Raw genomic sequence first — 12,873 nt, 5'->3', positions numbered from 1 at the left:
ATTCTTCCCAATGGCCCATCCAGACACAAATCCAATGATTATATCCAATGGATCAACCCATGTCAATATAACCTTGCTGAGCTCTCTCAAACGGTTCTTGGCGGCGATGGCACCTTCCTGCTCAGTAGACAGCTGTTTCTCCTTCGCCTCCAGCTGTTTCCGGAGGGCAGCCATGGGATCCCCCTTCTGAGAAGCCTAACCACCAGATTTGACAAAAATTGGCCATCACTGATGTGCCACAACAGAAGTTAAGCTAGAAAATGACTGCAGCCCAAATTGTGCTGTGTCTGTCCATGGAGGGAATACTGTACCAGTTGCCAGGAGTCAAGGCCAGCCTTATCACTGAGTACCTCAATGAGCTTCTGGGTCTCTCGTTTGCTAAATGTCATGCTGCTCACGGTGGACAAGAGTGTCTTGTATGGCAGGAGGAGGGGAGCATCAGCAGAATCGACAGCAGCCACCACTACAAGGGTCAAGGGAGACGAAGAGGAGAAAGAGAAGATACCCAAATATGCTTAATCTCTTTTAGAATCAGAGGAAACTGTGTAAGCCCTGCTTATTATCAAGTGTTAAGTCAAATAAGGGGTGTTTGGTGTAAAAAACAACAACATTTGGCCCCATTTCCGTGTATGTTTTCGTTATATGTCATACCAATAATACACAATATGGTTATGTTTAAATGTACTTGGCAATTAAAGATAATTGTATTTCTGATTCAAGACCAACCTAGTTCAACCTTAGCCTTCTTCTTCTTTGTAGGGGCCTCAGTCTTGGGCTCCTCTGCCTTGGTAAGGGTCACGGCGGCAGTGTCCTTGGACACCGGAGGGAGGGCAGCAGTCACTGGGGCAACAGGTGGCACCACAATGATGGGCAATTCATTGACTGCATTCTCTGACATGGCGGCAGGTACAGCGGTAGGCAGCGCCACCTTGGCCACCTTTTTCTTCTTCTGCTTTGGAGAGGGGGTGGTGGCAGGGGCTTCCACAGCTACTGGGGAAGGGGCAGCACAGGAAACAACAGCAGACTCTGGGACAGCGACGATTGGCTCTTGGATGGTGAAAGGCACAGGTTCGGGCATGCTGGCAAACTCAGTGTGCTCTTCAAGGAGTTCCAGGTCAGGGAGTTTTCCATTGGGTTGCTCTTCCTTTTTTTTGCCTTTGCTCTTGGTATCCAATGACTTCAGCTTCTTCTTAATCTTCCCAAAGAGCTGGGGCTGGGTGGACTTGCCCAGATTGCGACGCTGCTTAGCCAGCGCCTCCTCATATGATGTCTCCTTCATAGACAGTGTAGACACCAGAGCGATGCTGATTGCAGAGACCACCATGAATCCACCAAAGACCATGAATCCAAGGGTTTGGGGGTCGTACACATCCATGTCTGTTGTTTTTATCTTGTCCCTCTTCAAAGCCTAGTGCAAAACATAAAAAAGCAAAATATCAGGATGGAAGTCACATTATGTATTCAGTACTGGCCACTCGCTTTTCCATTCCTTATAATCATGGTTTATCAAAAACATGTTGAAAATGTTTTAGTTTTTTGTACAATGTGTATTTATATAAATAACACTATGTAATAATTTTTGCTCCTGGGCAGTAAGTGTTATTTCCTAATTGCTTATGCCTAAAAAGTACAGAAAATGTATATTATTCCCCCCAAATGTGATATTTGGACAATGATATTTTGAAATCTATCCATCTATCCAGCCTTGGAGACCCATTAGGAATGCCACCATTTTTAAGTCTCCTAAAACCTCAAAGCCATACTCATCATACATCAAGGCATCCAGCAAGCACTGGATGCTGTTGTAATCCTGTATTTATACTACCATTTATATTACTGGAATGTTCTGGATGGTACTCCAAGTTTACTCAGTACTGAACATATCTTGAATGCACTGGAAAATAGGTACATTTCAAAATATCACTTTCTGAGTCAAGAAAAGCAAAGTTAGTGGGAAATAATAGCAATTTTCTACACATTTGAAACATAAGCATTTAGGAAAGAACACTTACTACCAAGGAACAAAAAAAATGTATTTGTTAAACTGTGTAATCAGTGGTTTAGGAATAAGATACATTGCAAAAGTAAAAATAAAGATGATGCTTCTGGAAATATATCCCCCCCAAAAAATTGCCTTCTCATGCTCATCAATGTGAAGACTTCATTTAATTAGGGTAGTTGGCTGACAGACTAATCCACAAAACTTAAATCATCAGTCAAATAGATATTTCACAAGCATGAGAATGTATGGGATGCATCAATAAATAACATAGCAGCAGGTTTGTCATCCCCTACAGAAATGCATAGAGTGACCGACACACAAATGAAAGACACTAAACATCATGAACGAAAATGTTTCCATTTTAAGCAATCAACAGGGTAAACTTATGAGCACAACTAACCAGACAATTGGGTGTACACACACACACACACCTGTCTGGTTAGTTGTGCTCATAAGTTTGCTTACCCTGGCAGGAAATTGTAACATTTTGGCATTGATTTTGAAAATATGACCATGACCATGCATATTTTTATTTAAGGATAGTGATCATATGAAACCATTTGTTATCACATAGTTGTTTGGCTTCTATTTGAATTATAATAACAGAAATCACCCAAATGACCCTAATCAAATGTTTGCATAACCTTGAATGTTTGGACTTACAGAATTACTTGGTGACACACAGGTGAAAATGGCAAATAAAGGTAAATTTCCCACACCTGTGGCTTTTTAAATTGCTATTACTGTCTGTGTATAAATAGTCAACGAGTTTGTTAGCTCTCACATTGATACAATGGGCAGGCTAGATACGGAGCAATGAGGAGCAGAAAATAACTGTCAAAAGACAGTAAGAAAGTAATGGAACTTTATAGAGACGGAAAAATGCCAGTCAGTACTGTTCAATCACTTATTAAGAAGTAGAACATTCGGGGATCTCTTGATGCCAAGCCAAGGTCAGGCATACCAAGAAAGATTTCAGCCAAAACTGCCAGAAGATACAAAGAAATACAAAGAAAAACCCTCAGGAAACCTCAGGGGAAATACAGGCTGCTCTAGAAAAAGACTGTGTGGTTGTTTCAAGGAGGACAATACGCCAATACTTGAACATAAATTAGCAGCATGGTCGAGTTGCCAGAAAGAAGCCTTCACTTGAACCAATGCCACAAAAAAGCCTAGTTACAATATGCCTGACAACACCATGACACGCCTCACAGCTTCTGGTAAAATTTAGCTTTATGGTCACAACCATAAGCACTATGTTTAGAGAGGGGTCAACAAGGCCTATAATGAACAGAATACCATCCCCACTATGAAGCATGGTGGTGACTGTCATGGTGCGGTGAGCAGCAGCGCCACCGTGCCATATTTTCACAAGTTCCCATATTCTCACAAACACATCCCGGACTGTCACATGTTTTCAATCCTCCACACCAGGTCCCAATTTGAATCGTTTGTATGTGTATATAAGTTTCCCCTCTGCTCCCCACATTGTGGCTCATTGTTCTTGTCGTGTTTGGAGCCGTTGTTTGTAAGTATGTGTTCCATTGTATATTGTCGTTTTTGCTGCTTTAGTCAGCCCTTTGCTTTTGTGTGTTTTGTGCTCGGTGTTTGTTTATTTCTGATGTTTTGGGGGCATGTGAGCTCTAAATTGATGGCAAGATGAATGCAACATGTTATCTGAAAATACTGACAGACAATTTGCATTATTCTGCACGAAAGCTGCGCATGGGACGCTCTTGGACTTTCCAGTACGACAATGACCCTAAGCATAAGGCCAAGTTGACCCTCCATTTGTTACAGCAAAAAAAGCTGAAGGTTCTGGAGTGACCATCACAGTCTCCTGACCTTAATATCATCGAGCCACTCTGGGGAGATCTCAAACGTGCGGTTCATGCAAGACGACCAAAAACCTGGAGGCATTTTGCCAAGACGCATGCGCAGCTATACCACATGCTAGAATTCGGGGCCTCAGACAATTATTACAAAAGACTGCACACTGTCATTGATGCTAAAGAGAGCAATACACAGTATTAAGAACTAAGGGTATGCAGACTTTTGAATAGGGTTCAGTAAATTTTTTCTTTGTTGACATATTTTGTTTTATGATTCTTTCATTCTGTTATGACCTACAGTTGAATGTGAATCCCATAAGAAATGAAAGATGTGTGTTTTGCCTGCTCATTCATGTTTTATTTACAAATGGTACATACAGCTCTAGAATCAAAAAACCAGGCAAGCCTTGTTCAGCCAGCCTGCAATAAAAAGTGTTGATCGTTGTTGACTGCCCGAGATTCCAACCCAGATCGCTCACGTGAAAGGCTGTGTCTTGCCACCAAGCTATACATCTGCTGGGTGTCGGTATAGCCTTTTGACATTATAGAATTGTGTCACGCATTAACATTACATCAAGTTTGAATATTTCCACAAATAGCATCTATGAACTGTATGGTTTTCGCCACTGGCCGTTTTAACAGCTTATTTGCTTTTTTGTCAATGACTTTGATACAACTACTGTATCAATATAAGTAACGATAACAGACTTTTTCATCTTGTGAAAAGTCGAGAAAATCATGTAGTCAGCAAAGTGTGTCGATCCTGAACAAATCCTATGACATAATTCGAAAATCCACCAGAAATAGGCACATTATAACACTAAATAGTTTCATATTAGGCTTATGAAGTAGGTACAGAAGGTTTTAGCCAGCAAAGTTTTTGTCTATCCTGAACAAATCCTCTTTTGCCACTGGCTGTTTTAACAGTGAATGACATTGATACACTATCTATCAATATAGGTGACAATAACTGACTTTTTCATCAAGTGAAAAGATGAAAGAATTGTGGAATCCTCCAGAAATAGTTGCAATACTACATAACTGTAAACAGTTTTGGTTGAGGCTAACTATAATGTAGCTACTGAACGTTTTTGTCTATCTTGACCCAAAAAGCATGCCCGGATGCGTACTTCAAAAATCCACAAGAAATAGTTGCACTATAACCGTAAACAGTTGTATTGCTGCCCGCAATTAAAATCATTAAATATCACCATCCTTACTGGATTCAAACTCGGATCTCCCATGTGAGTGGCACAGTCTTTGACGACTAAGCCAATGTGCTACATGTTTTATTAGTCGCTAAACATCATTCACCATTGTGTTGAACTGACTAACGTTTCTAATTAAGTTTACTTCCACAACCAATAGCGTCTATGAACAATGGCTTTTGCCACTGGCCATTTTTAACAGCTTATTAGCCAGTAATAGGCTTACTTGTATCTACTAACTTCCTAGGAATAGTCATAAGAATTGAGCAATTGCTAGAGAGACTGAAGATTAACTTTTCCCTGCCAAATCTATTGTATTTCATTGCACAATACATTAGTTTGTGTTTCATTCATGAATGACATTGATAGAATAACTATAGGTGACGATAACTGACTTTCTCGTCAAGTGAAAAGACGTGAGAATCGTGGAAACCCCAACTCTTTTACTGCCCAAGGAGTTTTGATAAGCATGCACAGATGCGTACCTTTGAAAATCCACCAGAAAAGTAGCAATATAACCATAAGCAGTTTTATTTTAGGCTTATTATAATGTACATACTGAAGGTTATAGACAGCGAAGATTGTCTAAATGCATACTTTGTTTAGACTGTGAGGAGATTTGATCGTGGAATCTATAGCTGGCAGGTCCGCTTCTCTAACCACTACGCTAATTAACAAGGTATGTCAGTCACTCACTCACTCAGTAAGAGACATTCGCTCTTCTACACCAGCTCCGCTTACCCAGTCTGGCAAAAATTAAGAGACCACTCCTAATCAGCATCTCAACATGTTTGGCAGCCATTCCAGTGTTTGTTAAATTCCAACACAGGCACACCTCCTTTTACTTAATGAGCTACTGATTAGGTGATTACCTGAACCTAATCTAATTTAACAAGGAAAAGTATAAAAACCACTGCTGTGGTCATCACTATCCTCTTGCAGTGTAAGTAGTGCAAGTAGTATCTCAATCTGAATTCTAAAATAACTAGGGATACAGTGAGCATCAGGTCGCTTCCATCCTGAAAATTTCAAAGACGGTCAAGCAACAGACATTGGGGACAACAAAGCTACAGACTGGCAGGGGGCAAAAACGACCATCAACTGACCGAGATGACCCGCCAACTCATTTGAATGTCAGTCAACAACCAAAGGATGACATCAAGTGACCTACAAAAAGAATGGAAAACAGCAGCTTGGGTGAAGTGCACAGCAAGGAGAGTTCGAAACAGGCTCCTAGGGGAAGGGCAGAAGTCGTGCAAAGCTAGAAAAAAGCCCTTCATCAATGAGAAGCAAAAACGAGCCAGGCTGAAGTTCACAAAAGACCAAAAGGATTGGACCATAGAGAAATGGAGTAAGGTCATCTTCTCTGACGAGTCAAATTGTCAGCTTTGATCTGGACCACCAGATCAAGACCCTATCATGGCCAGCCCAATCTCCAGACCTGAACCCCATTGAAAACCTCTGGAATTTGATCAAGAGGAAGACAGATGGTCACAAGCCATCAAACAAAGCCGAGCTACTTTAATTGTTGTTCCAGTAGTGGCATAAAGTCACCCAACAGCAATGTGACAGACTTTGCTGTTGTGGAGAGCATGCCAATGCGCATGAAAGTTGTGATTAGAAATCAGGATTATTTCACCAAATATTCATTCCTGAACTCTTCCTAAGTTAAAACATTAGTATTTTGTTGTTGAAAAATGAATATTAATTTGTTTTCTTTGCATTATTTGAAGTCTGAAAACAATGCATATTTTGGGGGTTATTTTGACCAGCTGTTATTTTCTACAAATACTCTAAATGACAATATTTCTATTTGGAATTTGGGAGTAATGTTGTCAATAGTTTACAGAATAAATGTAAATTTTACTCAAACACATACCTATGAATAGTAAAACCAGAGAAACTGATCATTTTGCAGTGGTCTCTTAATTCTTTCCAGAGCTTTATATTACCAATTCTCCAAGGGTATGCAAACCTTTGAGCACAACTTTTGTATATATATCCCATTCCAACTTCATAATTATATAAAAGTACAAGAAGTCTAATCTAATGGTCATCAACCTATAGATTGACTAATTAATTGGAATGTAATATCAATCACCAGATTTTTATAGCTTATGGCTAGCCTTTCAGGTTTTGTTGTTGGTCCAACTTTTGAGACAATTAGTCAGCCAGAATAAGAGATCCACAGCTTTCTGAAGCTTCTGTGGATGCTTTGATCTTCAACAAAACCTAATATTACAAAATAAAGGCTCCAGACTGCAATTTTCAAAACCCCTATTTTAATTTGTTGATTCAGCACATTTTTCAAAAACCAACCAAAATAGTAAAATGATATAAGACTTCAAATGGCAATGTGAATCATTCATGTCTTAATATCAAACATTCAGCAATACCCCCCTACTGTGAACAAGAGGCTTCCATGTACAATCATTATTTGGCGTCTTGGTTTTTCAGTGTAAAGAACCAAAGTAAACAATATTTCTATATTTTATAATGAAAAATGCTATGCATTGCCCAGTGCCCCCCTGTAAAATCACAACGAGCTCTTAACTGAGCTCTTAACGATACGCCTGCAACCCAAAGCTTCCTGTACTTTTACATTAATGTTTTGCGCAATTCTGGCAAATTCTTTGAAGTTAAATCTTTGTAACTCATCAATATATGATCATTAAATGCTCATTTCATATTGACTCTTTTGGGGTGTTTTACGCCCAGAATTAGCCATGGAGGTGGTATAGTTCATTTGGTTCCTATTCTGAAAGTTTCATAAATTGTGCATAATGACATGTCTATTTAATTGTGCAACAAATGTATTTAGGGTGTCAGACTCATATACTGTATTTAAATGAAACCAGGGGCACTTCTGAAAGATCTGGTAGCACCCTCTGGCACTTGCCAGGATGAGGAGCCATCTAGGCTTTGCGTAATTTGGTTTTATTTGTGTATTTTCTGTTAGCAATAGGATAAACATTTTATTCCCTTTATTTTTATTTATATACTATAAGTTGTTTCTATTATTCTTTGTTACTTTTTAATATTTGAGACTTATTTTTGTATATATTTTTGGGGGGGTAGGGGGTGGGGGCTGAGAGCCATAAAAGCTAGAACCGCCGCTGGGCACGACGTCAGGTTTAGGTATGAAAATTAACCAGGGCCAAGTTTCCCAAAGCACTAAGATGATTGTAAGATGCACGTGCCTCATTATTTTCTCAGTGCTGTTTAATTTACGAGTGCTCTGGACCACTTGTTAGTCCATCTTAACCGATCTTAACAGGCACTTTGCTGTTTTTGTGAAATAGCGCATCCATCAACATGCGAGGAGTGATCGCCAACAGGCAATAGAAAAATGATCAAAACAGTTTAGATTTAGGCCAATTTATTTAGACAAAGTATATAATAAATGCGTGAGTGGATGTGAATGCAACTGAATTTCACTGTCAACTGAGGATAACGAAAAACGTGAAAAACTAAAAATAATTAAGAAAGCATTCAAAAATCAGGGGCGAAAATCTGATATCAACTTTGGACGGGACAATTACATATACTTTTTTCAAGGGCTATTCGCCTTATTCACCTACCGCACTTCCTTTAAACCAAAACGAGGCTGAGGGGTACGGAAGTAACGTTGACTTCTGTCATAACGTTACCTACAATGCCGCCGCATTGTTGTGTTCCCAAATGTACGTCTTCAAAGAGAAAGAAATCCTATACAGGTCTAACCTGCCATCGTTTCCCCAAAGATCCTGTACTTTGCCGTGAATGGATTCATAAAATAAGAAGAGATCGCGGTCGCCCATTTCAAGGTAAGATATTAACATTAGTTTACGATACTAACGTTAGCCATATTTATGTTAACTGTCATAGAGATAGCTAGCTAAACCTTCTGGCTAAATAGACATGACTTGATTAGCCACGAACCGGTCCTTTTTAAGTTATAACAAGCGAAGGGCTGATTCGGGTGTAACGTTAAGCAAGTTGTTTGCTCTTTTTACTAGCCTGGTCAGCTAACATCCTGCCACATGTCTTACAGCAAAATATAAACAAGACGTGATCTGTGCCTGTTTAAGATAATAAACATTGCTAATCTAGACCATGTTAAGCACACAACTACGTATAAACAGTAACATCCATTTTACTGGGTTCGTGCATCCCAGTAGACGATACTGATTCGTTTTTAGCATCTGTGTTACCTGTGAGACCTGAATAGTACCTTCCCCAACCCTACGTAACATCGCTATGTGAACTGAGCAACCCATGCTTGTAAACAAATTAACTTATACTTAATAATTATTAATTTTAATAACCAACAGTAGCACCCTGCCTTGCTTTGCAGTGACACATTGGAAACAAGCTATTTTGACTGGTTCCAATACACTTTTAGCTAAAGATCACATCAACTGCACATAACATGTTATTTTTAGTCTAGCAGGGAAAGATGAACTGTTGATATGTACGATCAAGATGAACTGTTGATATGAACGATCAAGATAAACATTTGAACGTTTAGCAAGCGTATTTGTTCTAGCAGTGGCACCACTCCGCAAACTGAGCAGTTTATCCACAGTCATGATACCTGAATGTTGTAAGGTGCCTCGTTTTTTCGCATTGAACATAGTCCACTGTTATTTCGGGAAGACATGAAAGATTTGATGGCCACACAGGTATCGCCATGATGACAGACACCCGCTGCTGCGCTCTGTCAATGAACTTTTGGTTTAGAGTGTACCCCCTAGCCTCGTTTTGGATTTCAAGGTGGAGGCGCGGTGAATAAGGTAAAATACTTTAGGGGGACACCAAATGTATTGCTGCAATACTGTTTAATTTGAGCCCTCGGTTTGCTCGCTATTGCAAATTCAGTTAGTGTGTGTGTGAACCCTACCAACATAAAACAAACTTACTGGACGTTAGCTATGTGCATTGGGTTCCTTTCATGCGGTAGACACGAACAGTGTCACATTTACAGCTAAGGAACGCTTCATACCTGTTATTCCGTTGTTCATTTTACCATGGCAAGAAAAAATAAATAATCGTTTTTAAGACAACATCCACATAATTTGTCAGTGTACAAAACCGTTCTCATGAGTATTTAGCACATTGAGCCATTTTCTGCATGCAATTTAAGAAACGCATAGTAGTCAGAGCCACCAGTACGCTCTACGCAGAGGAGCTGAACCAGGAACACAGATGTCCTGCCCGCGTTCCAAACAGCTCTTATTCTCCCGACGCGAAAGTTTGGCTAGCTAACACTAACAGTACTAGTTTGTACTAGCTAGTTTTTCATCCAAAATTAAATGCTACGTAAATGTATCGGTTTTCGATGGGGTTATTGCCAGACTGCTTAGGCGGTACCAGCCAAGAAGAGTGAATGTGACCTTCCCATCGACCCACCCTTGTTAAATAGCGTAGTGGGTAGAGACATGGACTATAAAACAACCTGTCCCGTGTTCGACTCCCATTAAATTGTGAATTTGGATTTGTTCCTTATAGATTTAAAAATCTAAAACCCTCAGTATCTAAGTTATAGTAAGCCTAAAATAGAACTGTTCGCGGTTATATTGCAACTATTTCTGGTGGATTTTTGAAGTACGCATTATTTTTGGGGTACTATAGGCTAGATCAAAACCCCTTGTGCAGTAAAACAGTAGAGGTTCCCACAATTCTTTCATCTTTTCACTGGAACGAAAAAGTCAGTTATCGTCACCTATATTGATAGTTATTGTATCAATGTCATTCAGGAATGAAAGAAAAACAAACAAACACTTTTGCACCATGAAATAGCTTTGGCTGAGTAAAGTTCAAGTAGTAAGTTAGACACTAGTAAGCCTATTACTGGCTAATAGGCTGTTAAAACGGCCAGTGGCAAAAGACATACATTTCATAAATGATATTTGTGGTGGAGGTAAACTTAATAAGAAACTAAATATTCAAACTTGGCATTAACACACGACAAAATGACACTGTAAATATAACTATGCATTTTATTCCCAGTTAACCAATCATGTGTTGATTGCTACATGACCTAGGTAACATATATTCTATATAGCTATCAGAGGAACTGATAATTTGTCACGTAATCGATTTCCGTAATCGAAGTCCATTCCATTGGTTGGATATAATGATTCGTCCACCCTAAATTTCACTACTGACTAACGTTTCTTATTAAGTTCCACCATAAATAGCATCAATGAACTGTATGGCTTTTCCCACTGGCTGTTTTAACAGCTTATTAGCTAGTAACATACAGACAAGAATAATTACAGCGTAATTACATATTAGGCAGTTTTTCAGTCACAATAATTAGTTTATAAGGTTGTTATTATTAGCCCTTATTACATGGATTGGCAGAATGCGTGTTATTTCTTGATAACAGACCGTTGCTATGGACGCAGCAGGATTCTAACCAGAGACGGAACGGACTATTTTCTTTAGAGGAAACAGTACAATCATTTTTAAATCAATAAATTCCTTTAGAAATCAATATTTTGTGTCAAATTATTAATTTATTTGGTAGGCTGCCATGTAATAAGCGGGATAAGGTATAGCGAGGCGGTTGTTATAGCGAATACAACCCCTTCAGGCTGATTCAAGATCCCTCCGCTTCGTCCCCCCAAAAAATTGTACCGCGGAGGAGAAAAATATTTGATTTTGAAATCGAGCTTCGCACCGAGCGCACGTCAGAAACAGAGGACAGTGTGTGTGTGTGTTCATCTCTTTAGTACTGTGACTTGACTTGACTTGAAACTTATAAGGACTCGACTTGACTTGCTTAGGGTGAACCCTTGACTTGACTTGCTTGATTTATCTGAACTGTGACTTGAGACTTGACTCGAGACTTGATGGTTAAGACTTGAGACTTGCTTGGACTTGACCATGTGTCTTGTCCCCATCTCTGCTAAGTAGTAGTAAAATAATACATTGCCAGCGACATTATATGCTTCTGATAAGTAATCAAGCTCTATCAAAATGCAATAGGCTATATTTTAAAACGTATGAATGGCCTAATTCCATTCCAAACAGCCGTAATGTAGCACTTAATTGAGTGACATACGTGATGATTTGGGACACAGTCGTTAGTCCGTTATGAACAAATCCATAAATGCTATAAACCCCCGGCATTTTACGTTCCGATAAGTGCTACAACAGTTGTCCGACAGCCGGTGGGTGTTAACATTTCATGTTTTATGGGATGATTGGCGTGGTCTGCATATTAAAACCACGCAGATCCCGGTGATGGTCATTCAGTATTGTCTGAGTAAACATACCTACATATTACAAACCATGGCGGATTGTGCAGCGATCAACATTTTAGGTGAAACACAATTGAAATCTTAACAGCTTTACCGCTGCTCAGCCAGTCGGCAAGAGATTACAAATGGACAGCAGAGACGCAATCAAGATGCTAGCCCAGAAGAAACCAAAGCAGAGTTTAACCCGAATCCATCAACTGCACCGGGATATGTTGACACAGGATTGGAAGTTGGACGACGGGCGGATTGTGCATCCATTTTCAACCCAAAGTTGCATTTTATGACATACCCAAAGGCCAAGAGTTTAAGGCCGGTGTGACTGATCAAATGGTTTTTAATGCCAGTTTATGGAACACCTTTCGAAGTGTTTTATTTGGGACCAAAACAGGGCACACAAACGGTAGACGTACTGTTTAATGTTGTCCAAGGAATGAAGCATTATGCCTCTGTTAGATTGGAAAGATTTCCGGAAAATGTCCGGCAGGTTAGAGTGTGACTGTGACTGCGGACTGTTCGACTGGCATAAGACCCTGAAGCCCCGCCTTAAGCTAACACAGTCCTCAACACAGCATAAAAACAGA

General features: G+C 39.6%; 1 protein-coding gene across 4 annotated transcripts in view; it reads right to left on the bottom strand.

Annotated features, from left to right (window-relative positions):
• Positions 1-12,873, bottom strand: part of rrbp1b (ribosome binding protein 1b) — a 64,429-nt gene that overhangs the window by 36,881 nt on the left and 14,675 nt on the right. For all 4 annotated transcript variants that reach the window (XM_010901722.4, XM_020052873.2, XM_020052874.2 and 1 more), the window contains 3 exons: positions 727-1,408; positions 312-463; positions 73-195 (listed from right to left, as the gene is read on the bottom strand). In XM_010901722.4, the coding sequence (XP_010900024.3) occupies positions 73-195; positions 312-463; positions 727-1,375 (924 nt within the window). In that variant the 5' untranslated portion in view covers positions 1,376-1,408. The remainder of the gene's footprint in view (positions 1-72; positions 196-311; positions 464-726; positions 1,409-12,873) is intronic.

Source organism: Esox lucius, chromosome 9, assembly GCF_011004845.1.
Source record: "Esox lucius isolate fEsoLuc1 chromosome 9, fEsoLuc1.pri, whole genome shotgun sequence".
Classification (NCBI taxonomy): Eukaryota; Metazoa; Chordata; class Actinopteri; order Esociformes; family Esocidae; genus Esox; species Esox lucius.
The sequence above is the reverse complement of the archived record's forward strand: the minus strand, read 5'-3'. Positions and strand labels throughout refer to the sequence as shown.